This window comes from Salmo salar, chromosome ssa09 (genome assembly GCF_905237065.1).
Source record: "Salmo salar chromosome ssa09, Ssal_v3.1, whole genome shotgun sequence".
Classification (NCBI taxonomy): domain Eukaryota; kingdom Metazoa; phylum Chordata; class Actinopteri; order Salmoniformes; family Salmonidae; genus Salmo; species Salmo salar.
Window position 1 is genome coordinate 119,541,427 of NC_059450.1, and position 25,217 is coordinate 119,566,643.

The 25,217-nt window shown below is 41.3% G+C and overlaps 2 protein-coding genes across 4 annotated transcripts in view; both read left to right on the forward strand.

Annotated features, from left to right (window-relative positions):
- LOC106612657 (large neutral amino acids transporter small subunit 4) overlaps nt 1-7,215 on the forward strand; it is a 32,271-nt gene extending 25,056 nt beyond the window's left edge. For both annotated transcript variants that reach the window (XM_014214047.2, XM_014214048.2), the window contains exons 9-14: nt 1,039-1,182; nt 1,285-1,411; nt 1,603-1,735; nt 2,151-2,224; nt 2,315-2,438; nt 3,019-7,215. In XM_014214047.2, the coding sequence (XP_014069522.1) occupies nt 1,039-1,182; nt 1,285-1,411; nt 1,603-1,735; nt 2,151-2,224; nt 2,315-2,438; nt 3,019-3,180 (764 nt within the window). In that variant the 3' untranslated portion in view covers nt 3,181-7,215. The remainder of the gene's footprint in view (nt 1-1,038; nt 1,183-1,284; nt 1,412-1,602; nt 1,736-2,150; nt 2,225-2,314; nt 2,439-3,018) is intronic.
- A 927-nt stretch (nt 7,216-8,142) lies between these two features.
- Nucleotides 8,143-23,848, forward strand: LOC106612658 (phosphatidylinositol transfer protein alpha isoform). 2 transcript variants are annotated; one of them, XM_045724416.1, is made up of 13 exons: nt 8,143-8,296; nt 8,609-8,764; nt 10,020-10,050; nt 13,281-13,426; nt 14,921-15,012; nt 15,315-15,322; nt 16,016-16,090; nt 16,616-16,699; nt 20,949-21,026; nt 21,595-21,705; nt 22,100-22,222; nt 22,374-22,439; nt 23,248-23,848. In XM_045724416.1, exons 2-12 carry the CDS (start codon nt 8,748-8,750, stop codon nt 22,419-22,421), a joined length of 813 nt encoding a protein of 270 aa, XP_045580372.1. In that variant the 5' UTR covers nt 8,143-8,296; nt 8,609-8,747; the 3' UTR covers nt 22,422-22,439; nt 23,248-23,848. The 2 variants fall into 2 exon arrangements, with proteins under 2 accessions (XP_045580372.1, XP_014069524.2); XM_014214049.2 differs by lacking the exon at nt 8,143-8,296 and having other exon boundaries at nt 8,555-8,764.
- Nucleotides 23,849-25,217: the final 1,369 nt, after the last annotated feature.

Here is a 25,217-nt window from a genome sequence, read left to right on the forward strand (position 1 = left end):
GCTATAAGATGCTGTGGCTCAAACCAGCTGGTTGAGTTCTCAGTGATCACCTTCAGGGGTGGTTACCGACCAGCTCCCGTACTGCAGTAATTAAATAATACAGTTTGATTGTTTTGAAGAAATCTAAAAGTTTCTCTTTTTGATTACAAAAATTCCACCACACGGTTCTTATATCAGCCAACTCATTATGGGACTGTTTTGTATTTGGTCATGGCGACTGTTGCCAGTATAGGCTAGGTATTTTGAAAATGACCACGGTGTGTCAAGAATGTAAACCTAAGGTAGGAGTGCTGATCTAGGATCAGACCCCCCCCCCCCTTTAATTCATGGTGATCTAAAAGACAAAACTGATCCCAGATCCTACTCTGAGACGCTTTGTGAATAATATTCTAACTCATTTTATGGGTCCAGGACACAGGGGAGACCCAGTGTTATAGATGGAGACAGACTGTTAGAACCACCTGCTCTAATGTAATGTACCAGCCTGTAAGCCCCTTGTCCAGCCAGTATGTCAACTATGGTCCAGTCTCCAGAGCATTGGAGAGATACCTGCAGCACTGGGTAATAAACGCTGGACACATCTGTGGCGTGACCATTAAAACTTTTCCACTGCCCTGCCTCAGCTTTTACAGCTTTGAGATCAGTAGATGATTAACGGACCATGGCCCCAGGCCCCTTGCTTACAGCACGGGCCCCCACATATTATCTTGCCATCATGTACCAGAGCTTCCCTGTTTCCCTACCTCCATGTTGTTTCTGAGGTGAAGCAGCTCTGCTCTAGTAGTTTTCCATCACAGCATGTGGAGGAAATGAAAGAAGGCATATCCTGTACAGTACACACAGGAAAAACCTCACTCCAATCTGATAAAAAAATATATAATCCTGTGTATCATCATCCAATAATAAATCGAGTTATTCTGCATTCTGAGATTGAACGCAGCATCACTGTTTAAACTTCAGTTTTACTGGAGTAAATGGTAAGGTACTGTGTTCTGCTGTTGTTGACGTTAATCTGTCTCTCCTCCTGTGTGTCCACAGCCCAGTCCTTCATGAAGAGTGTCCTGAGTCCTATCTTCATGCTCAGCCTGATCACCATGTGTGTCACCCAGCTGAGGCTTATCTTCTACATGGGAGCCATGAACAACATCCTCGAGTCGCTGTCCGACAGAGACTTGAGCACAGGTGTGTGTGCGTGCGTGCGTGTGCGTGCGTGTCTGTCTTGAAAATGTGTGAGTGTAAGCTTTGGCGGCAATAACATGTCTCTGTCTCTCCTGCCGTTCACAGTGAGTGTGTACACCTCCATTTTCGGAGTGCTGCAGCTGCTCTGTCTGATGACCGCTCCTGTGATCGGGTACATCATGGACTGGAAACTCAAAGAGTGCGAGGATGAGAACGCGAAGCCGGGTAAAAAGTGAGTTTCACACGCACGAGCGCACCCGAGCTCGCATGCACACACACACACACACACACACACATACACACACACACTCCAACAGAGAAATCCCCTGCCTCCCAGATACTCCCCCAGCATCCACAAGACACTACTATGTTATCTGTATAACCAGGGAGTATGTGTGTAACATGTGATGTCCCCTCTGATAGAGATCTTACCCAGCCCAAGCGTCGTGACAGACAGATCCAGAAAATCACCAACGCCACACGGGCCTTCATCTTCACCAACCTGCTACTGATGGGCTTCGGGGTCACCTGCCTCGTCCCCAGCCTCCCTCTCCAGGTAAATCATCCTTCTGTTTCCTCTCCTCCAGCTCTCCTCCATCTCGCTCTCTCTTTTCTCTCCTCTCGGAGCTGTGGAGAAGCACACATTTCACTGCGTGTTTTCCCAGTGTTTTGTAAAGCCCTCCTAGAGCCAAAGGGAGAGATCTTGGTGCAGAGAAAGAAAGAGAGTGACTCACATGTTATTGCAGTTGATCCATTGTTTAATGCAACAGTGTCCCCTGGTGGACAGAAGTGTCATTACAAGTTATGCAAGTTATTTCCAACCCTGTTCTGGGAACATCTCTGTCAAGCCATTATTTATTAAACATGGACTCCATTTTAGGATGGAGGGACAGGACACCATGCATGCCCTGGGTCTGTAGATTCTACAACACATCATGATGAACTATTTCTCTTTTCTTCTCTGCCTTCAGATTCTATCGTTTATTCTGCACACCATTGTGAGAGGATTCATCCACTCTGCGGTTGGAGGGCTCTATGCTGCTGTGTAAGTGTCTCAGGAGTGTGTGTGTGTGTGTGCGTGCGTGCGTGCCCAGTCCCTTCCACACAAGCACCTCATGCTGGTTGTCCTCCTTAGGTACCCGTCGTCTCAGTTTGGCAGTCTGACAGGCATGCAGTCCCTCATCAGCGCCCTGTTTGCCCTGCTGCAGCAGCCCCTCTTCATGGCCATGATGGGCCCCCTGAAGGGAGACCCCCTATGGGTAAGAGAGCAATGACCTTTCACCCTTTCCAGAGCCAAACTACAGCATACCCATTACTCACCAATGCTGAAGACCCAAGTATACTAATGTGCTATGAGCATAATGCTGCAAAGGCTCCTGGATATCACTGATGTGTAGCAGCCACCTTGTACTAAATCAATCTGCCCAGAGTACATGTCATAGCACACTGCTGTCCCGATATGACTGATGTGTAGCAGCCACCTTGTACTAAATCAATCTGTCCAGAGTACATGTCATAGCACACCGCTGTCCCGATATGACTGATGTGTAGCAGCCACCTTGTACTAAATCAATCTGCCCAGAGTACATGTCATAGCACACTGCTGTCCCGATATGACTGATGTGTAGCAGCCACCTTGTACTAAATCAATCTGCCCAGAGTACATGTCATAGCACACCGCTGTCCCGATATGACTGATGTGTAGCAGCCACCTTGTACTAAATCAATCTGCCCAGAGTACATGTCATAGCACACTGCTGTCCCGATATGCAAACAACACAGCCGTTCCCTCCATTCTTCTCACTGATGATGTCACTTCCTGTGTGTGGTTGTGCGCAGGTCAACGTGGGCCTGCTGGGGCTGACGGTGCTGGGCTTCTGCCTGCCTCTCTACCTGCTCTGCTACAGCCGCCAGCTCCAACGCCAGAGGCAGGAGCGTGAGGAGGACCCCAAGATCTACGTCCAGATCAACAACGGCAGCAAGCCCGAGGCCTTCGTCTAGAGCGACAGACTGACGGACGGAGACTTGTTTCAACAACGAGAAGGAGGAACGGAGAGTGTGAGGAGGGGAGAGGTCACAGGTGTGACTGAACTGTATGATGAATCGCAACCTCGCCCACCAACTCCGGTCCCTCTAACCGTCTGCACTTGCACTCAGACGATACTCTCTCTCTCTCACACACACACACACACACACACACACACACACACACACACACACACACACACACACACACACACAACTCCCTTACATTCCCCCTCACACACAGACACACACACACGCATACAAACACATACACACAAACGCTCGGCACACACATACACACACACACACACCACGCCCACTGCCAAACACACTCTGTCAAACCTACAGTATATGTTCACAAATCTCAGAGAACTACTAAGATAAACACACACACACACTTTTACACTCCCCAGAACATCATTGACTACATACACTGTGAAAGACACGCAACAACACACACGTTGTGAAACCTCTTCAACACACACACACACAAGGTTCCTTTTCCAGGGACACACCACCAAATGGACATTGTTCATCTTCTCACCACTGAAATGAGAAAGGACATCCGCGGGTCTGTGAACTGAGGAGAAAGGAGAGAAGAAGAGGGAGGAGGATCTCCAGGACTCTCTCCTCCCTTCCAGTCTCCTCTTTGTTTCAGTGCTCTAGCATTTGTTTATTTCATTTTTTTGTCAATGATGCCATGCTCACTCCTGCCTGTCAGTGCAAAAAGAGGACACTGATTCTCAGGTCACCCTGCCAAAAGAAAAGGAAGCAAGCGCTCAACGCCATGTCAAAGACCTCCAGTGCAGGATGTGGTGACTTGTACCAGATGAGCAGATGCCGTCCTCCTCCTCCTCACAATTATAATACCCACCACCAGTGTTTTTACATGTGTTTTCAATGATGCCAGTAACGACGACGAGTATCGCCTCACTTTCTAATTCTGATCCAAGTTAGTCTCACACCGTCTCGTACTGCACTAGGGGTCTTCTACTTCACACCCTGAGAACTGGTTTAATGATTAGGACTTTATTGAAACGTTATCGAAACATTTATTGGCGATAGGTCTGTATTTTTCTCTGTGGTTGTTACTTGTCAATGCCGCTCTGTTGTCACAAGTAGTTTGGACTGGAGGTAGAAGTGAAACAGGTTGTATAGAAGTTCCAGTACTCCAAATGGTGCTAAGTGTTCATCCTGCCATAACGTTCCCATTTGGTTCTGTAACGTTGCCATCACATTCTGTAACGTTCCCATAACGTTCTGTAATGTTGGGGATAGTCGTCATTGTAAATTAATTGGTAAGAATGGAACCTCATGCAACCTTTAGAAGCTAGTCGACGTAACCTTCTCATCTAGCGAGTGTTCCTTCCAGTGTCTCAAAGACCAAACCTGGTGACTCTGTCTTTTAGTTTTGTTGTTGAAGATAACAGAGGCGTGGAGTGTTAAAGCCACAGAGAAGCTGTCATTTTAAGACTGTTTCAAACAGCTCTCGGAGACTAGAAAGCAAAGGCATGTTTTTTGTAACACTCAGCACTCTAGGTAAAAGCCTGAGGTAATGGCTTTGCTTTGAGTCAGTTTGAGCTGAGAGTAAGTGATTAGGCCAATGGGTTTCCAGTGTGCAGGCCAGCGTTTTACTTCTAGGGAATAATATGTGGCTGTGCTAGTGGCTGTGCTTCAAACAAAGCGCGTCACAGGTTGAAACAAGCCTCTTACCGGTAATAATGTGCCACAACAACATAAGGTACAGCAGTCCGTTTTGTCGTGCAAAATGAATTTCTTATTGACTTGGTGTGTTTTCTTTTTATTTGTGATGACCAGATTTTGTTTTTGTCAGGAGATCTGGTTTTTAAAAAGTAATAGCTTTATCAACTGCATTTTACCTGCAATATGATACTGGCATACTGTTCAAGCTTTTGCTCTGTTTCAAGACAAATGTGATTTAGTACAAATGGTTTTACGAGAAAGGGTTTTAGATAGATAGGAGATGTGTAGCTTCAGGTGAACTGTGGTTGCTATGGGCCTATACCTGCCACTGTTCTACAGGACCTGAATTACATGGATGAATTTCAATTCTGATTCGCTGTAGCAATAAGTACTTATGTGAGTTGCTGAGCAATCCTCTACTCTTCCCGGCAACACATAACTCTATGAACAAACACTGTTGTCCAACCACACACATACACACACACACAATGCAAGAATGTGGATTGATATAATGTAATGTTTATTACAAAGGTGCTTCTCAATGACAGGAACATCGACTCATATTTTACTTGATGTACTGGCCAGGTAGTGACCATCTAGTTCCTGTATCTATCAATGGTCTCACTTTGTAGTGACAAATTACTTGAATTATTGAATTCCAACTTGAACTTTGATTCACTTTTCAAATCAAAAAGGGAGACAGAGAGATGCTTGAATATGATATCTGATTCGAAATCCACACTCTTGCAGCTGTTGTGAATGTTGTGATCTTGGGACCCAGGTGGGCGGGCAGGTCATGATAGGACGTTATGTTCTTGAATGATCTGTTGCAGGTAACATACACCGGAGAGAGAGTGTGAGCACTTGATTGCTGTAGCTCTACGTCCGCAGATGCCGTATTTAGACTGGACGGGACACCTGCTTTTCCTCAGTCACACACAGAAGCACTTCCAAAGACAGCCATGTAACCAGCAGATTGCCTCTCTATGTGCAGATGATTTGAGACGTGGATACGGCAAGTTGGTGCCCCGCCCTTTCTCATCACGACCCGTCACATTGATCCATCCATGTCCAAACCACTGTCCTGAACTGTTGCACTGACACACCTGTTTCTCCACTGCAGTCTCACCCAAACACAACCACCCAACCAAGAGATCCTTCACATACTGGCAATGGAACTGAGAGACAATGCTCGAATCCCCAAAAGCTTCAGGAATGAAATAAGTGAGAACTGAATGGCACATATGCACCTTAGTCCTCGTATCAGGATCTCAATGCTATTTTTCCGAATGGCCTGCACTGAAATATAACATAGACAGTGCACCTCTTGCTGGTTCTGCATGTTAGCATAGAATGTATTCCCAGTCGTTTTTTTTATTCATAGAGTAATGACATCGGAACTGCAAGAAACTGTTATTTTTGTTACTTACCGCGGGTGGTCTTAGTCTCTCTTGTATGCACCGTCCAGTAGGTCCCTGTCCCCCAATATAGAATGGCTCCTTGCTACTGACTGCTGTTTGGGCCTGTCTGTTTGGGTTTCTCGATTTCAAGGATCTACACACACACACACACACACACACACACTGATAGAGAAACAGGTCTGGACATCTTCACTTTGAACTTCACTCTCCTTGTCGTTTACATGAATTTATTTTGCGAAAAGAGAAAAAGCATGTATAGCCCTATAGACTGGTTCTCGTGGCTTGAACATGTGACTAGAGATTGCAGATGGATTCTGATAATGATGCTATACTGTACTCCAGCACAATGAATGTGGGGTTGGGATGATCTTCATTCCCTCAGTATGGGAGAATTAGTACTTTTTACACTGCCATACCTTAAACTGTCATTCTACTCAAAATGCCATCACCGTAGTTATTTTCTAGATGTGACATACTTTTACTACTATCCCCTTCCCTGGGATGTAAAGTGTGATTGATTGACTGGCTATTCTCTGATGACGAAAAACGAGCAGTGTTTTTTTGGATAGAGTGTTTTAATGGTTGTGTGTCACTTTTAGACATTGAGCAGGAACTTCAGCTGAAACACCAATGCTTTTCCCTGACTTGTACCATGTTTTTTTACTCAGATGTTTATTTTGTTGTTTTACATGCTCCTTTTTGGTGATTGTTTCAATATTTCATGTCTATATACTGTATATTGGATCTCAAGTTCTTGTTTTTGTCTTCTATCACATTATAGCCATTGTAATTGACATTTTGAGTTGTTGTCTAAATGAGAAAAAAAATCTATATATGAAAAACATCAACAGATTAATTTCTAAAATAAAGTGTCTGTTTGTAATTATTTGACCTTGTTTGAGGTTTTTGCACGTTTCCTCAATGGAGGAAACTTGCAATCATTCTTAATAATGCAAGATGTGTTAAAGAACATGACATATCCCGTGTTACAGCTGTATGCAATATAATGGACAGAAGAAAGCATGGACGGTCTGCTTTAAGTGGAGGAAGCCTGCCAATACCACCTCGCAACTGCAGTCATTACTAAATCCAACCACCCTAGGGGGAAATTCCATTTCTCAGGGTTAGGCTATTGTAGGTTTCATATTAGCCACATTTTTGCAGTCAGGAGGAGTGACATGAATCATGTCTGTAATGGCTGGCAACTTTCCAAAAGGAAAAAGAGCCTTTACTGATAAAGGAGGTGTTTCATTATAAAGTCATGCTGTTTTAAGAGTCTCGAGTCTCCACCAGAGGACAGGCTATAACAGTTGACTACTACACCAGAACTCAGCTGCCCAATTCAAACTATTTTTCTTGAGTGTTGTTAACACACCAATTAAGAGAGTTGGAGTGAAGTGATACTTAAAAAAATGAACAACATGACAAAAACATGTAGGTATTTTAGATGATTGCTTGATCACTGGGGATTAATTGCTGTGGGGTAATTAAAGTAAACATTATCGTTCAAGTGAAAAGCACAATACAGTAACAATGCATGTTTTCAACTATCACCAAAAATCATAATGGCAATAGGGAGTGTTTCACACATGTACAGCAGTGGAGGCTGGTGGGAGGACCTATAGGAGGACAGGCTCATTGTAATGGCTGTAATGGGATTATGGAATGGATTCAAACATGGTTTCCATATGTTTGATGTGTTTGATACCGTTCCATTTATTCCATTCCAGCCATTACAATTATTATTTGTGTTGCTCTAGTATTGCTCAAGCTTATTGAAGGCTGAACCACTGGTTTGACTTGCCGAGGTTGCTACTAACCTGTTCCAACAGACCAACACAAGAAAACACCGGGTGTTACTGAGTTCACCCTCCACCAACTGTCACAGCCAAGAAGCCTGAATGAGGAGTGAAACTGGGAGGACTGGAATAACATTTAGGCTCAGTGAAACTGAACCTCTGTGACAGGTGAAACAACTTACAAACCAATACACTTCACTTAAAAACCCCATAACATTTGACCTAGGTAGACTTCAATTGAAGAGCTTACAGTTTTCCATAAGTAAACTCTGCACATGTGGTCCAGGCTTGGCATAAGAAACAATAACCTCACCAGTAGAATAAGAATTTGCATGTGGTTAAATACCATACTGGTTTTCATGTGTGATCACCGCAAACAATGGTGTAGTGTGTTTGTTTCAGGTCTGTATGTTTTGTTTAGAATACGGTTGAGGTTACTGACTGGAGGTGACGCCTCGCCCCTTTTTCGGCATCTGTCAGGAAGTGAATTCAAGAAAAATAGGAGCGCTAAACCGCGGAGACCGTGGGTCGCAGACGGACAAACATACAGCCGCCGATTGAGTTTTTAACAGTAAGCTAGACATCTGAATGCTGCATATACACGGACAACACTACCAAAATGCTCATTAAAGAATTGTAAGTAAAAATGTTTGGAAAAATATGGTGTTTAGTTAAAACGTGTTACGCAGGAGAACGATGTCATACACAGGCAAACATTGGGAAAATGTCTTGTGTGACAATTCTCCTCTTAGTTTATAGTATTTTCTCTGTTAGTCTAGTATAGCCTACATACCATTTGGGAATTCAAAAACACGTGCAAGTTGGTATTAGCTGTGTATTATCTTTGCGTAAACTGTCAAGTTTGTCAATGGAGAGGGCTTTTGACTGCTTGTTGCCTGTCTTCACTGTATGGACTGTATGGATAGACTCATTGAATGAATGCATCAAGTAAAATAATCATTAACACATTGGCCAAAATGGAAATTTATTGTCAGTTATCAAAATTATTTATCTTAACTGACAAAGTGCCACTAACTTTAACCATAACTTTAATTATACTCATCCCATGCATCATCAGGCCTACAAAAAAAACATACAAGGGTGTGCCTTTATTTAAAACTAATCCAAAGTATACACTTGCATGACATGTCATCTAACTCATTGTTTACTAGAACCAACAACTGCCATATCAACATGACAGCCAGATGCCCCAAACCTGCCTCTATCAATACCATATAATTAATATGGTGCCTGTCTTGGCTCTCATTACGCCCAGATCTGTTATAATGAAATATTCAGTGCTGCTTAGACTGGGGACAGGTGGTGATTATTGCCTATTGTAGACTGGCAGAGGATGGGGCCAAAGCTAATTGTTTTCTGATAGTAGAAATCTACACCGGGCTTCTATTTCCTCTATGACAATATTACAGCTAGCATCAGTAGCACGGTCAGGCTTGCAATGTTCATAGTTGGTAGGTAGAGCAGGACAATATGGTCAATAATCCATAACGCGATGAATTACCTGACTTGATAAGATAACGATAAATAGAACATTAATGTGCACCACTTTTTTTCACCCTTTTTATCTAACTTATTTAATTTCAAACTTCACATTTCTCTAGTATAGGCTACTTACCGTCATAAACGATGTAAACAAAATGCCTGCGATAAGTGTTCGGTGTCGAATATTTAAGATTTATCGTCCCAGGTCTATTAGGCTAAACGTGTTTTGATTAGCATACTCTTAGCAGTTGCTATCAGAGAATAGTCAGTCGAACTAATAAATCAAGTGATAAATTAGACGAGCAATAACATTAGTCATGAGTTGCAGGTGTAGTTGGTCTTTTAAATGTGTTGTAATGTGATGTTGCGCTCTCTCTCTCTCTTCTAGTCGAGTCATCCTCCCCATATCTGTGGAAGAGGTAAGTAGTGACCGAGTGTCATTTCTTTTGTGTCTTGAACTCTTGCTTTATGTCGCCTATCAAACTGGTCAAGCTACATTTTTCTGAAGCGACGGTCAAATTGAGGTCAAGCATTACCTAGCCCCATGACGGGGCCAACCCGTTACCTAGCGTGCCTATGCTCTTGAGGAATCAGGGCAGTCTCTGTATGTCAAGCATTTGGTCTGCATTATGTTCCTCTAACCTTTAAGTTCCTGTTTGTACACACACCTTTTATGATAGTGTGTGGTGTGTGCGCACAGAATGTTGGCATGGTTTCCATTATGTTCACGATTGCAGTGGTTAGCAAGCCACACACAATCAGGTCGGACATTGGCAGACAATATTAGCCATATTAATGAAAACAGAGCACCTTATTCCGACTGAAGCTTTGCCTTTGAAGTCAGTAGTTGTGGGTCGTTCCATGTCATTTCAGCAAGCCATGTCACCCACCATCTCAGATTGTTCTGAAATCGTTTCTGTAATTAGAAACCAATAAGATTAGCATTCCTGCAACATTATTTTGTTGAAATAAAATTTGATCTCTGAGAAATTAAGCTAATTGATTACACCCAAATTGGCCAATTTAGTTTATAGGATTCATATAATATTTGATAAATATAGTACATGCCATCTGATTTGGACCTAACTTTTTTTTTAGGTTTATGGCCCATCCTACATCCTAATATTACCAGGTTCTGACTACTACATGCTGCTGTTCCTGCTATTATGTGCATTTTTTTTTGAAGAACTTAAAGGGATAGTTCACCCAAATTACAAAATGACATTTTATTTTATTGTCAAGGTATGACAGCAAGGAATGCTAATCTTTAGTGCTGAGCAATTACCGAGGTGTTGGTAATTTTTTTCATTTTTTAAACAACTAATTGACTGATGTCGGTTCAATTATTTGAAATCCATTTCGTTCTGTTTTTTTGTGAGCTCAATGCGTACATTTCGCTGCAGTTTCTCTAGAGATAAATCAGATCATGTCCAAACTGTGCGACGTAATAGGGAGTTGTAGTTTCCAAAAGGCCAATGTTCTACAGACAATGTGATAATTAACTACAATGACCATGATCCATTGCGTGGCTCCTTGTCCAGTCTGTTTATTTTATGCCTGCTCCGTAAGAGACTGAAGAATGTGCAATCAAGAGGGGACACACAGAGAGCAGTTTCTTTAAGGTATCTCTACCTGAAAATACATAATCTAAGTGGTTGATAGTTGTTATTCAGCAGTCATGAAAGTATGCCTTAATTACTTTGAAGAACTACTAAAATAGTGGTTTTTGTCATGAGATGAGTTGGAATAACATAAAGTAATCAAATAAAACTAATGTAATATACACAATGAAATAATTGTATTAATGTGAATAACTGATGATTAGTAAGTGATAAGCAGTCATGGGCAGTCACTACCATCATGGGTATTTCTGTGTTATTCTATGTTACAGCATTCAACTCACATAATGCATAGTGCATTTAAAATATTGAAACCAAAATCGAAAATCATGATTTTTTTTTTTTTTGAATCAAGCCAAAACCAACCGACCTCAAATCACTAATCTCTCAGCACTACTTATCTGTTTCTAACAACACAAAGTATTTCAGAACAATATGAGATGGAGGGGGGACAATCCTATTTCTTGTGCTTTTTGAGATGGAATGACCCTTGTATGTTCGACCAGATTTATTTTCATCAGACATAATCTTGCATTCCATCTTGGCAACAACTTATCAGCAACAGTGCTGATTCCACCATTCTCTCTCCTTCCTTCTCAGTCTCCCTCTCTTTCTCCATTTGTTCCCAGAGTTCTAGTCACCAGCGTGATTCCCCGCTCACTCTTTTTTTTTTAAAGCTGACTTAAATCCAAGTCTCAATCGTTTTCCCCAAAATAAGCTCCCAGATCAAGGATCATAACCCTAAATTCCATTCATAGCCTTACATAAGGGTGATTCCTCATTGGAACAAAAACATACCATAGAAAGGTACTTTTGGAGGAAGGATTCTTGACATTTTCTATCTTTGTATTGAAAAAAATAAACATAAACCATTTTAGATTTGGCAAATGTTTCAATATATTGAACATAATATACTCCACATTCATATCAAAGTTCCAGAAGGAGGTCTCTGCTACTTTTACTTACAGTATAAAAATGGATTCAAAATAGTTGCATTTTGGTGATTTGCAGGATGTGCAAGTAAAAGGAGGGCTGTGATTGGATAAATTGCCTGCTATGCCAATTTCTCTGTATAAAATGGGCCGTAACTTTAAAACTTCCTCGGCCAGCCTGAGGAAGATGGCCATATGAGTCACACGCACGCAGGGGAATAATAAGTGAAATGCTGGTTTTACACGTGTCGTCACATTCCTAACCACCTGAGATGGAACCACCAAAATAACACTGATGTGATTGTACCCCATCTTCCTCCAAACAGAGCTGTTTCACTTGTTGAAAGCATCTAATTTTGGGATGACTTATCAAATCAGCCCGGTACAAATTAGTCTGTGTTTTTACATGTCAGTTGGTTGTTGAGTAGTGTCAATGTGCAGCAAGCGAGTCACCAGTTCCCTGTAGGTCACTATCTCCCTGACGCACAGTGGCTGCGTTCCAGGACAGCTTTATTGCAGACACGCTGCACACAGCAACCCGTGGTTGCGTGCCACGTCATCGACTGCTGCTGGGTGACTCAAGGCCTGTGGTGGTGGTGGATGGACGGGGTGTGCTGCCTAGGCTGGGAAAGCAGCGTTGGCGACAGTAATCGTCCCGCCAAAGGTCTTTGACAGAGCTCTACACCCTGAAATCACTGGCGAGCATCTAACGAGGGAATTGTTGGCAGAGAGACTGTCATTAACAACAAAAAAATGCCACAAAGGGCTATTACAGTATTTTCCTTATGCTTGCTGACAGTACGGTTATCCTGTTGAGCTGTTACGCTGAAGTCAGTGTCTATCTGGGTTAAATGCACAAGGAACGGCCAGTGGTGAAAACGGAGAACTGTCCCTGTCCAGGTGCTCTGAGGAGTGAATGGTTAGGGATGTGTATGTGATGAACTGAGTTAATATAATCCCTCTTGTTCATGAATGAATCCCCCCCCAAATTTGTGCCCACTGAAGTGGTTGCAGCTGTCTGTTAATGCAACTTGTGAACAATGGATATTTATTTAGTCTGTGTGAAACTGCAGCTCACTCCTGTCTTCCTCTCCACAGTACCAAGTGGGGCAGCTGTACTCTGTGGCTGAGACCAGTAAGAATGAGACGGGTGGAGGAGAAGGGGTGGAGGTGCTGAAGAATGAACCCTATGAGAAGGACGGAGAGAAGGGCCAGTACACCCACAAGATATATCACCTGCACAGGTACGATTGGTCCAGCCACCTATCCATCCATCTACCCAGTGACTCCCTTCCATCCACCCACCCACAATCACCCAATGGTACAGTATATACCCATTGTTTCTTGAAGAATGTAACTCATAAATCCATCATGAGCTCAGTTCAACTGAACTGAAAATATAAGCTTGTTTTACTCCATTGTAAACAATATCATTTTAAATAAATACTGTGTAGCCTCAAAACATGGTTAAAACTATAATGGTGAGTCCTTGCATCCATAGTTATGTCTATCCCTCAGCTATTTCATGAGAAATTGGTGGGGAGTTCATTTATTTATTATTTGAACTGCAGATTTCCACTTTTTATAAATAAAAAAGATCTTTAAGAAATTATAAAATTGACAACCCTGTTTATATGCTTTCAAATTGTACTGAGAAAAAAATATAAATGCAACATGCAGCAATTTCAAAGATTTTACTGAGTTACAGTTCCTATAAGGAAATCAGTCAATTTAAATAAATTAGGCCCTAATCTATGGATTTCACATGACTGGGCAGGGGTGCAGCCTTGGGAGGGCTGGGAGGGCATAGGAGGGCATAGGGCCACCCACTTGGCAGCCCAGCCAATCAGAATTAGTTTTTCCCGCAAAAGGGCTTTATTACAGACAGAAATACTCCTCAGCTCCCCTCACTACCCCACCCTCAGACGATCCCACAGGTGAAGAAGCCGTATGTGGAGGTCCTGGGCTGGCGTGGTTACACGTGGTCTGCGGTTGTGAGGCCGGTTGGACGTACTACCAAATTCTCTAAAATGATGTTGGAGGCAGCTTATGGTAGAGAAATGAAGATTCAATTAGCTGGCAACAGCTCTGGTGGACATTCCTGCAGTCAGTGTGCCAATTGCACACTCCCTCAACTTGAGACATATGTGGCATTGTGTTGTGTGACAAAACTGCACACTTTAGTGTCCTTTTATTTTCCCCGTCACAAGGTGCACCTGTGTAATGATCATGCTGTTTAATCAGTGTCTTGATATGCCACAACTGTCAGGTGGATGGATTGTCTTGGCAAAAAATAAATGATCACTAACAAGGATATTAACACATTTGTGCACAAAATTTGAGAGATACAATTTTTGCATGTAGAACATTTCTGGGAGTTTTTTTTAAATTTCAGCTCATGAAACATGGGACCAACACTTTACATGTCCGTTTATATTTTTGTTCAGTGTATATCAAATTCAACCGTTTGTCTTTTTCAGTGATGAAGATATGGATCTCTCATGGTAGGGTGGGCTATATTTAAATAGGGTGAACTTTGAGCACCTCCTATCTCCTGACTCTATTGGCATTTAGGACCAAAAAGGCACTTTCTCACCACTTCTACCATGGGCAAACATGTGTGGAATGTTTTGTTCAATTGGGTGCAGGGGTTGAGGTCAAAGGGATCTGGTCAAAAACTGATTGAATTCATATGGATCGACCCTAAAATAATATCATCTTACTTTTTTACTCTGCAGTAAAGTGCCAAACTATGTGCGCATTCTGGCACCATCAACTGCTCTTAACATCCACGAGAAGGCCTGGAATGCTTACCCCTACTGTCGGACTGGTAAGTCCCCTGCTCTTTGTTACCTACCCCTTCTGTAGAGAGAGATGTTGAATAATTAATTTGGGCATACACGCTAGCAGCCAGCACTGTGAGGACATGCTATTGGAATCTATGTAATGTCTGGACCAATAGCCAGGCATTGGCTATTAATGGTGTATAAGACAACTTCTCAGTTCGATTTGGAAAGGAGTTAGCCAATTTCAAACATGTGCAACTATTGAGATATTATTTTGAAAAATGTTTGTTCCCCTAAACATTGTTTACTCTCTGTCTCCTCATGTCCATCTCTTCCCCTGTTGCAGTTATTACAGTAAGTACTGTTTTCTTCTATACATTTACACATACAGTATGTTACTGTTTACTTGCACACTATTCAGCTGTAAACATGGTGAAAGAGGAGCTGGTAACCTTGCCTGTCAAAAGGAAAGGAGAGAAGCGGATGGGGCTGACTTAACACAGAGAAAGACTGACACTCGTTTGTGTGTGTGTGTATGCACATGTGCCTCTTTCAGTGGTTATTTTTTTTTGTGCTATTGACTGTACGTTTGTTTATCCCATGTGTAACTGTTGTTTTTGTCGCACTGCTATGCTTTATCTTGGCCAGGTCGCACTGATATTTAACCAGGTAGGCAACTGGCCTACCTGGTTAAATAAAGGTGAAATATATATATATTTTTTTAAATGACCAGTACCACTGTTCATAGCTGATGTATGCCTCAAGATGTAATCACTTATAGTCCATATATAAAGGTAAAATAAATATATTACTTTCAGTTTCAGACCTGGGTTCAAATACTATTTGAAATCTTTCAAATACTTAGAATTTTTGCTCTAGCCCTGGATGGGGTTTATTGGTTAAGGACTATTCTATTGCTTGATTAAGCCAGCATGTTCAATCAAGCACATAAAGTATTTGACATGATTTCAAATAGTATTTGAACCCAGTATGTGTTGGTCACTTGATTGATCTCGTTTATGTTATTACTTGCTCTTCCTCCCGCAGAATGAATACATGAAGGACAATTTTCTGATTAAAATTGAGACATGGCACAAGCCCGACATGGGGGTTCAGGACAATGTGAGTGAGCAGCTAATGTAATGAGTCTGAATGTATACCATGTCAAGCATAGACCTCCAGCACATTTAATTCAGTTAGTGGATGTCACTAGTCCTTTAATTGAATGATTTCCCCCTTTTTTTACTGTATCTATCAGACTCCAATCAGTCACTTCCATTGACGTCATTTCATTCCACAGATGTCCTTTCCGTGTCCGTCCACTAACTTGGTGAAAGGATATGGAAACCCTTCTCGTGTTTGCATTTTTAGTTCTCAGACCTGCTCTGTCGGTTATGACACTGAATCAACATTTACACATAATGCATCAAAGTGCTATGTAATCAGGTTTGGGGTCATTTCAATTCAATTTCCCTCAAAATTGGATTTAGAATTTGCTTTTCAGTTTATTTCCTGAATTGAGTGGATTGAAATGTAATTGGCCCCAAGGCCAACCCTGCATGTTATACCTAGTCTATGTAGTGACTACTAGTGAGGCATTCTTAGCTCTTGAAGTGGATAACTTACTAGAAATGATTCCCTGCATAGGTACACGGACTAGACCCAGACCAATGGAAGAAGACTGAAGTAGTCTACATTGACATCGCTGACAAAACCCAAGTGGATGTCAAGGTGATAGCAGTGATTGATCAGTGTGAATGTACTAACAATTTATTATTAGTAATAAGCATGCTTTTAAACTCTCTTACTTTTCTAAACCCAAACACATCAGGGTTGTATTCTTAAGGCAGCAAATGGTAAGAAATTGACTGAAACAGGGAGGGATTGCCTGAACTTGTCCAATAGAAATTCCTTTACCGAGAAGGCAGGCTTCTGGCAAATAGTTGTCAAATTTTTTTCAAATTGCCACAATTCTTTAGTGTCAAACTCTTGCGACAAATTTGCAGCAACTTGTGAACTTCTGGAAAACAATACTGGGAAACTTGTGGCGAACATTCTGTTTGCTGCAAATTTTGTTTCAAATTGATTATGAAAATGCAAATTAAAACAGGTTTTTGATTACTTTGTGTATTAACAACATTGAAATGTATATGCGATTTGGTTTGTGTCAATACATTTAAATTAACTTCCTTCTCACAGAGAACTAAACGTACTACAGTGCCTTCAGAAAGTATTCCCACCCTTGACTTTTTACACATTTTGTTGTTACAAAGTGGGATGAAAATGGATTTATTTTTTTTTTTTTTTTTACAATCTACACAAAATACTTTAATGTCAAAGTGGAAGAAAGTTGCATTTAAAAAAACAAAAAAAAAACATGAAAACCCTAATATCTTGATTAGATAAGTATTCAACCCCCTGAGTCAATACATGTTAGAATCACCTTTGGCAGTGATTACAGCTGTGAGCCTTTCTGGGTAAACGAGCCAGTCAGTGGTGCTTACAGATTGAAACTGATCTAGCTAGCAACAAAATGTGTTTCACACTATCCCATAAAACATGACATGCTTACCAGGCATCAATTAGCTTACACAATTAGTTTATTAGGAAGTTTAAGTTAAAACACTCACTTGACAACTTCGGCAGCGGGTTAGCATTTTCCAACCGATTTTTCTTCTCCCTCTGACTGGTTGTCATCAACAGTTACAAGGTCTTTGAACTCAATGTGTTTACCAGTAGGGATGAAACGGTTACCGGTTTCACGATAAACCACTGTAAAATTCCCGACGGTTAGTATTACCGTTTCAAATTTTAATGATCATTAAAACCATGTTTAATTACCATGGTTTGAAAAACTCACGGTAAATACTGTCAAGCATCAACCAAAGTTAGCAACAGTTTGACGCAGGCGCAGCGTGGGTTTTGTTTTGTGTGTAAACATGGCGGGAGCGCTCAGGAGATTTTTGACCTTTCTAAGAGGGCCATATCTGAAGTGTGGTCGTATTTTGGGTTTTACAAGAGTGCTGAGGGAAACCTGATCGAAGATGGTCACCCTGTCTGCAGAACATGCACACAAAAAAATTGCTGCGAAAGGGGGCAACACTTCAAATCTCTTGAGTCATCTTTGTGATCACCACCCGCTACTTTATAGCGAATGCAAGGTAAGTTAACTTTTAGCTCGATGCATGATGTGGGGACTTCGGAATGGGGGAAATATCATGGTTTGTCTGTCTTAACTTGCTAATAGCTTGTCAATCATTTTAATGGAAGCTTTCAGTGTTACCTACTCTTGTAAAAACACTGCATGTTCTGCTGCTGTATGCGTCGTGTCTGCAGACTCTATTCACCCATTGCACACGATAACACCTTATGTAGTTTAGTCACCCAATAAACATATTTTGTTCATTTTAAAATCCGTCAGTCGTCGACTTGGTTGTAAAAGTGTTCCAACAGGAGAAACACTATAGACTCCTATACAAGACTCCTGTATTGATGTAAATTGTTGGGCTCATTGCAATTACTATCACTGTCTTTTTAAGACTCATTTGTATTTATATAAATTGTGCATGGGGTCATTGCATATACTCAAATGCAACACAGGAGATTGTGAGAGTGAATAATAATTATAATGTAGTAATAAAAGTAATACATTTTCTTTTCCCTTGTTTACAGAGTGGACGTGCAGCAGGCAAACCCAGTGATGCTACTGGTCCCTCATCTTCAGTTGTGAACTTGTGACACAGACACTCCAGCAAGCATTTAAAAGGCAGGCTGCTTATGCATCCACGTCAAAAAAAATGCTCAAAACCTCACTGCAGCCCTTTCATATTACATTGCAAAGGACATGATGCCATTTCAAATCTTTGAGGCCTGGCTTTCTGAGGCTGATGGAGGATGCCGTGCCTCACTACAAAGTGCCATCACAAACATTATTTTCCAAGACTGAAATCCCAAACCTGTACAACTAGGTTAAAGCTGATGTTGGAAAAAGTTTGGCTCAAGGCACATGGTTTGCTGCAACTACTGACCTCTGGACCAGTGAAAGCAGGGGTGGTCAACCCTACATCAGCTTCACTATCCATTACCTCACCCCAGACTGGCAATTGGAATCAAACTGCCTGGAACACAGTTCTTCCCAGAAGATCACTCGGCTCACAACAGAGTTTTTTTGAGAATATGCTGGAAGAGTGGGGGATCAACAAGAAAGACCTGGTCTGCATAACCACAGACAACGCAACAAACATGATCAAGGCTTTTGAAGAGTTCCCAGATCTGTGGCTTTGGTGCTTTGGCCATAATTTGAACCTGGCCACCTCAAAGGCTCTGAAAATTCAGAGAGTTGACACAGCAGTCAAGGCCTGCCGTCATCTGGTCCAAGCCTTGTCACGGAGCTGGAAGAGAAGGATAGAACTGAGAGAAAAGCAAGCTGCCCTCAACATGCCACAGAAGGCTCTGATCCATAATGTGGTGACCCGATGGGATCTACACACAAGATGCTTGAGCATTTCCTGGAGCAACTGTGCCAGCTCCTTGAACCTCGGAGAAAGTTTATAGATGCACTTGCCTCAGACACGAGTGACACCGTCAGCCATCAAGCCTGTTCTAGACCACGTCACCTGTGATGTTCTGCTGGAAAAGGATACGGAGCCATCCCTGACCAAGGAGATGAAAAGGGTAATGAGAGAAGACCTTAACAACAAATACACAGAGAAGGCAAAGAGTCATGCACATGGCTTGTTTCATTGACCCCCGTTTCAAAAGGAGCTTTTTGGGTGTTCTAAATGCAGCAGAGAAGTTTCGAGGGTCAGATTCCGACCACCCCAGAAGACAGAGTGAAGGAAGAGATCAAGGTCAACCTGTCTCTGCCACCCATTCCAGCAGAAGAGGATCCACTGGTGTGGAGGGGCCATGCATCAGAGCTGCCTCATCTTGCCAGGGTTGCCAGAAAGCTTTTGTGCATCCCAGCAACCAGCGTGCCATCAGTGTTCAGTGCCAGCGGGCACATTGTCTCCCCTCGCAGATCACTACTTAAACCAGACCAAGTAAATATGCTGACATTTTTAGATTTCAATCTCAAGTAAACAAAGATGCATACGTACAGGATGTTAGGCCAGCAGCACCTTATTTCTTTACGAAGGAGAGAACGGACATACAATCACTGCTGTTCATTTGATTTGATATTTTTTGTGTTATTTTAATGTCAACACCTGCACATTGGATTTGTTTACATATGGTTGTATTGTTTTTACATGCATGTTGCTTTACTTGTGTTGCTTTTGTATGCACATTTGATTTACTGAAGGTTGTGTTCATTAAAACCTGCACTAGGGAAACTTGTACATCATAGCCACATGGTGCCATATTTAATGCTATTCATGTTTATGCACACAGTGCATAGTGCTGTTAGTTTTCAATTTAAAACTTGGTGAAAGGATTTCACTGTTTGTATCAGTACTCATTGAACATTTGCGATAATACTGATAACCGTGATAATTTTGCTCACTTTAATCGTGATATGAAATTTCCATACCGTTTCATCTCTATTTACCAGAAATGGCTTCTGTCTGGTAAACTGTTTGACACTAGTGGCAATAAATATTGTTGCCACAGGTTTTCCCTTAATGTCTATGGGTTTGCCACAGATTCAAATACTTCTTGTTTGCCAGAAAAAAACTCTAGTGAACTGTTTGCCACTATGGCAACAATAATATTTATTGCCAAAAGGTTTCCCGCTGATTCAGCACTAGTGGCAAACTTTTGTAAACCTTTGGCAACATTTTGTGGCATACTTGCCACATCTGCAGGAACTTTCCCACAACAAATTATTTTTAAGGCATAACACTTCATTTTAATTTGAAAAATGTTCTACTACATTTTGCTACGGTGTTCCCTAGTGAGTACAACCCAGTTACCTGAATATAATTAAATAGAACACTGGTATCTTTGCATCCTACTCATCTGCTCACTCTGCTCCACACAGGACTATAAGCCAAAAGAAGATCCTGCCATATTCAAGTCAGAGAAGACAGGCAGGGGCCCCCTGGGGCCTAACTGGAAGGTATTACCCAAACCAATAATCCTCCATTGTTATCATATTTTTCACATCAGCTAATTTCACATGTAGCTGTATCCAGAGTCATACAGTATATTTAGACAGTTGGGCCAGTGAGGTTTCTGTCTGAACGTTCCGAGAACGCCAATTTCACCTCCAAAGTCGTTGCTAAGAGATGTTTCCGCATCGTGCTGTTTATTTCTGAAAGTTTTCTTCCAAAACTATGAAGATGTCCAGTGAAAGCAGATATGCAGTTTGTTGACACCACAACACATTACCAACTTGGATACACATTATCCCGAATGCTATTAAGTAGAAACTTTCGTAAAATTCGCTGCTCTGTTTGGCTTGTTAATAGCGGGTCATTTCATAGTGAGTTGTTGTAACATCGTATTGTAACATCACCCAAGTTTCCAGAATAAAGGTTCCAACATGGCGTCCGTTCTAAAACCTGGTCGAGACTCTCTTGATATGGCTCTGGCTGTATCTATTCTGGTTCGGAAGCTCCATTATGTGTTATGAACTATTCTGCCTCTGCCTGAGGGTGTAATAACTTTTGTCTTTACCTCTGCAGAAAGAGCTTCCCAGCAACACAAACTCTCCTCACATGTGTGCCTATAAGTTAGTCACAGTCAACTTCAAATGGTGGGGAGTCCAGAATAAAATTGAGAACTTCATTCAGAAGGTGCGGTAGGAGACTTGTCAATTATTCCAGTATTTGCAAAATATTCCGTTATGGTGCCTACATCTTTGAGTGCCCAGCCCATATTTTACTCCAGTTCAAATGTAGTGCTAGTACAGAGGCAAAGTCCAGTATTTTCATATCACCCACTGTACATGCAAAAACATTACTCCCCCGTAAAGAAGAAACTAGTAGATAAGAGTTGGCTGAGAAATAAGATATCCAAAGCAGTGCAGTCTCTATGGGCGTGACTAAAGTGTTTTCTGTCCTCTAGTGGACAGACAGTGATTTGCCAGAGAAATGTTACTCCAAGTTGCACATAATAAATGCTGATATTACTAATATTTTTTTCCTAAGTAATTGTTTTGTCTAATTTCTTTCCTTTTTTGATTTCCAGCAAGAGAAGCGGTTGTTTACAAAGTTCCACAGACAGCTGTTCTGTTTGATTGATAAATGGATCGGACTGACAATGGAGGACATTCGCCGTATTGAAGAGGAGACCCAAAAAGAGCTGGATGAGGTCATTTACTGTACATTTGTTTGGTCTTTGGCATCAATTAACTCCGAATGAGATGTACAGTACTACTGTCTTATCAGTTTTGTCATTAGGCTACGGAAGTGTGTTGTCCTGGATATCCTACTTATTCAATGTGTGTGTGTGTGTCTTTCAGATGAGGGAGAAGGATCCAGTCAAAGGGAGTTCTGCTTCAGAGGACTGAGGCTGTGCAGCTGTGATTGTGAGTACCGCTCTGTCTGGTCATCAGTGGTCAGTGGGAATTATGAGGCTGAGTTCAGGGAGGTGTTCATCAGTGCGCGCAATGGAAAATGCTTTAAAGCAATTTGCATCAGAAAACAATGATGAGCATTTCTTATAGGACAAGTCCAGGTATGTCGTTCCCAGTATTTACAGTAAGTTAATTTTCTTCCGCATGGTACCTAATGAACACGACACACATGAGGAGCTCAGGATGTGCACCTTACCCCACATGAATCAGCTACCGTGTTATCAGTGTCATAGTGTAATCGCTCCGATCTCATACTCTGTCAGGTTTCCCCAACTAGTGGCCCGCGGGCCGAATTTGTCCCGCATTTGATTTTATTTGGCCCACATGTTTTCTGAGCAAGGAAAACTTTCTCGCCAATAAAAAAGAAGTTGGACATAAGACTGTAAAAACAGCAAATCATCTCCCAATTCATTTTAATTCCCATGCGTAATAGGAAGATGCACTGTATGTGATCTTATACAAATGTAAGCAAGGTTTGAAATGATTGTTTTAGTCAGTTATATTATTTTTGGGCTTCTTGTGGTATGTTTTTAGTCTACAAATGTATTTGTAATTATGTTCCGGCCCCCTGACAATCCACTCAAGAACATAATCAGCCCTTGACTGAATCTAGTTGATGGTCCCTGCTCTATATCTTCAAGCAATACATTCTCTTATTGTGCACAAGGAAACAAGACTTGCCTTGTCTATCTTGCAGATTTGCATTTGACAGATTATAATCAAGTCGGTCACAAATCTTTCTCTCGTTCCACTTTTTCAGATCTGTTACTGAAACACCAGCATCTCTGCCCTAGTACTTGGAAATTATATGGCTGTATGCAGACCCCTATACTGTCCAGACAAGCCATGGAGAGGCCCCAGCAGCCCAGAGGTCCACAGCCACCTTACCTCTGGTGGCCATCACGTTCCTAACTAATTATGTCACTTGTCAAGTTTTTTAAAATGGGATTTTTTTTGTTGTTGAGTTGTAATGATAGTATTTTCTATAGTCTTTAATTCCTCATGTGTTTTGTGGACAAAGCTGAATTTGTTTGTTTTCTCCTGTCTTTCAAAGTACTACGATGTCTCTGTATTTCCCTCTTGGTTACAGTACATTTTTCTTGCCCGGGGACAATCTGCATCAGCAGGCCAACCTGAATCAGCAGGCTGAAATCCACTTGTAGTGTTATGGCTTTGGGCTTACGTCTTTTTGGGGCAAGAAATATGGAACAATATACCTGGTCTCTGAGTAATAAATCATGTCCTGTACTGTATTTTTCTGTATTAATTCACAGGGTCATTTTCTCTGATTTAATTGATTGAGCAACATTTATTGTTCTATACAACCTATGTTATTCAATATTAAAAATAGTATATTTATACTCTTTGCATTCTGTGATTGTATTAATTTCATTGGTGCAAGAGCTGTGTTCCCATTTTTCATGACTTGCTTTATTTTCTTTACATCCTTTTTAAGTCAAAGAATTTCACCATATTTCACAGAAATGGTTTAAAAGATCACGGTATGTAAATCTCTTAAAAACCCATTGTTCATATGGTTTTTCAAAATGGAACTCACGTCAGCAGAGTTTCCTAACCGTAACGCATTTTGATCCCACTTATTTCACCCTGTAACCCTTTTCACTTTTACAAATCCCACACCTTTTATGTAGATCTACAGACACCAACCAATTTAGACTAGTCAGACTGACTGAACAGAAGCAGGCTGTTTGATTAGAAGGCTCAATCCTGTCATCCTGTGTAAGTCAAGGACTGCTACAGAAGGTATGTTGAAGGGGGGAAATATTGCTATGTTGATGATAAATGGAGAAAATATTTATGTTGATGATAAATGGAGAGTGGAGTGATTCAACTGTTAAAGTAGCTTGGGACAGAGGAATAAATCTGTTTCTGAAACATAGTTGCTGTTTTTATATGATGCTGCTTTTATGGAGCCAGATAGCTGCCAAAAGGTTGAATGTACGTATCGTAACAGAAATCCATACATAAATTGTTAGGATCGTAAGAAAAGCCATGCATGAAACGTAAACGTGAAATTTCATCTGTGAACATACAAACACTGTTACGGTTACGGACTAACACCTTTAGAGTTTTGGCAGTTATCTCGCCAAAAAAAAAAACGTACACCGAATGCCCTTTGAGGAGTGCTATGCGAACAAGAATAACACCGTATTTAAAATAAAACGGAAGTCAGGGAAACCAGAAAGAGGTATCCTGCATGTTTTCAAGTAAAGTCTTCATTCTCTATTACTCCTCGGCTGAGTTAACTAAACATTTATGTAGCTAATGTAATATTTGTTTGCCAGCGCAAGTCTAGATAACACTAGCTGTATTATGTATTACGCTTGGTGTATCTCTACAGCATGGGCATATCACTGGTTGTCGTGGACATCCCCATGCATGCACCTAATCAAAATGACTAATTCAATATTGCAACATCCCATTTTCTGGGCTCTGTCTGCAATCATACCCAGTAGTGTATATACCAGGAATAATTAAATAATAACAATAGATGTTTGGTGAATCTGTGAATTATGCATGACCGCTGGAGTCTTTGCCACTCATTTTTATAAATGTACACTACCGGTCAAAAGTGTTTGGACACCTACTCATTCAAGGGTTTTTCTTTATTGTAACTATTTTCTTCATTGTAGAATAATAGTGAAGACATCAAACTATGAAATAACACATATGGAATCATGTGTAACCGATGTGAAATGGCTAGTTAGT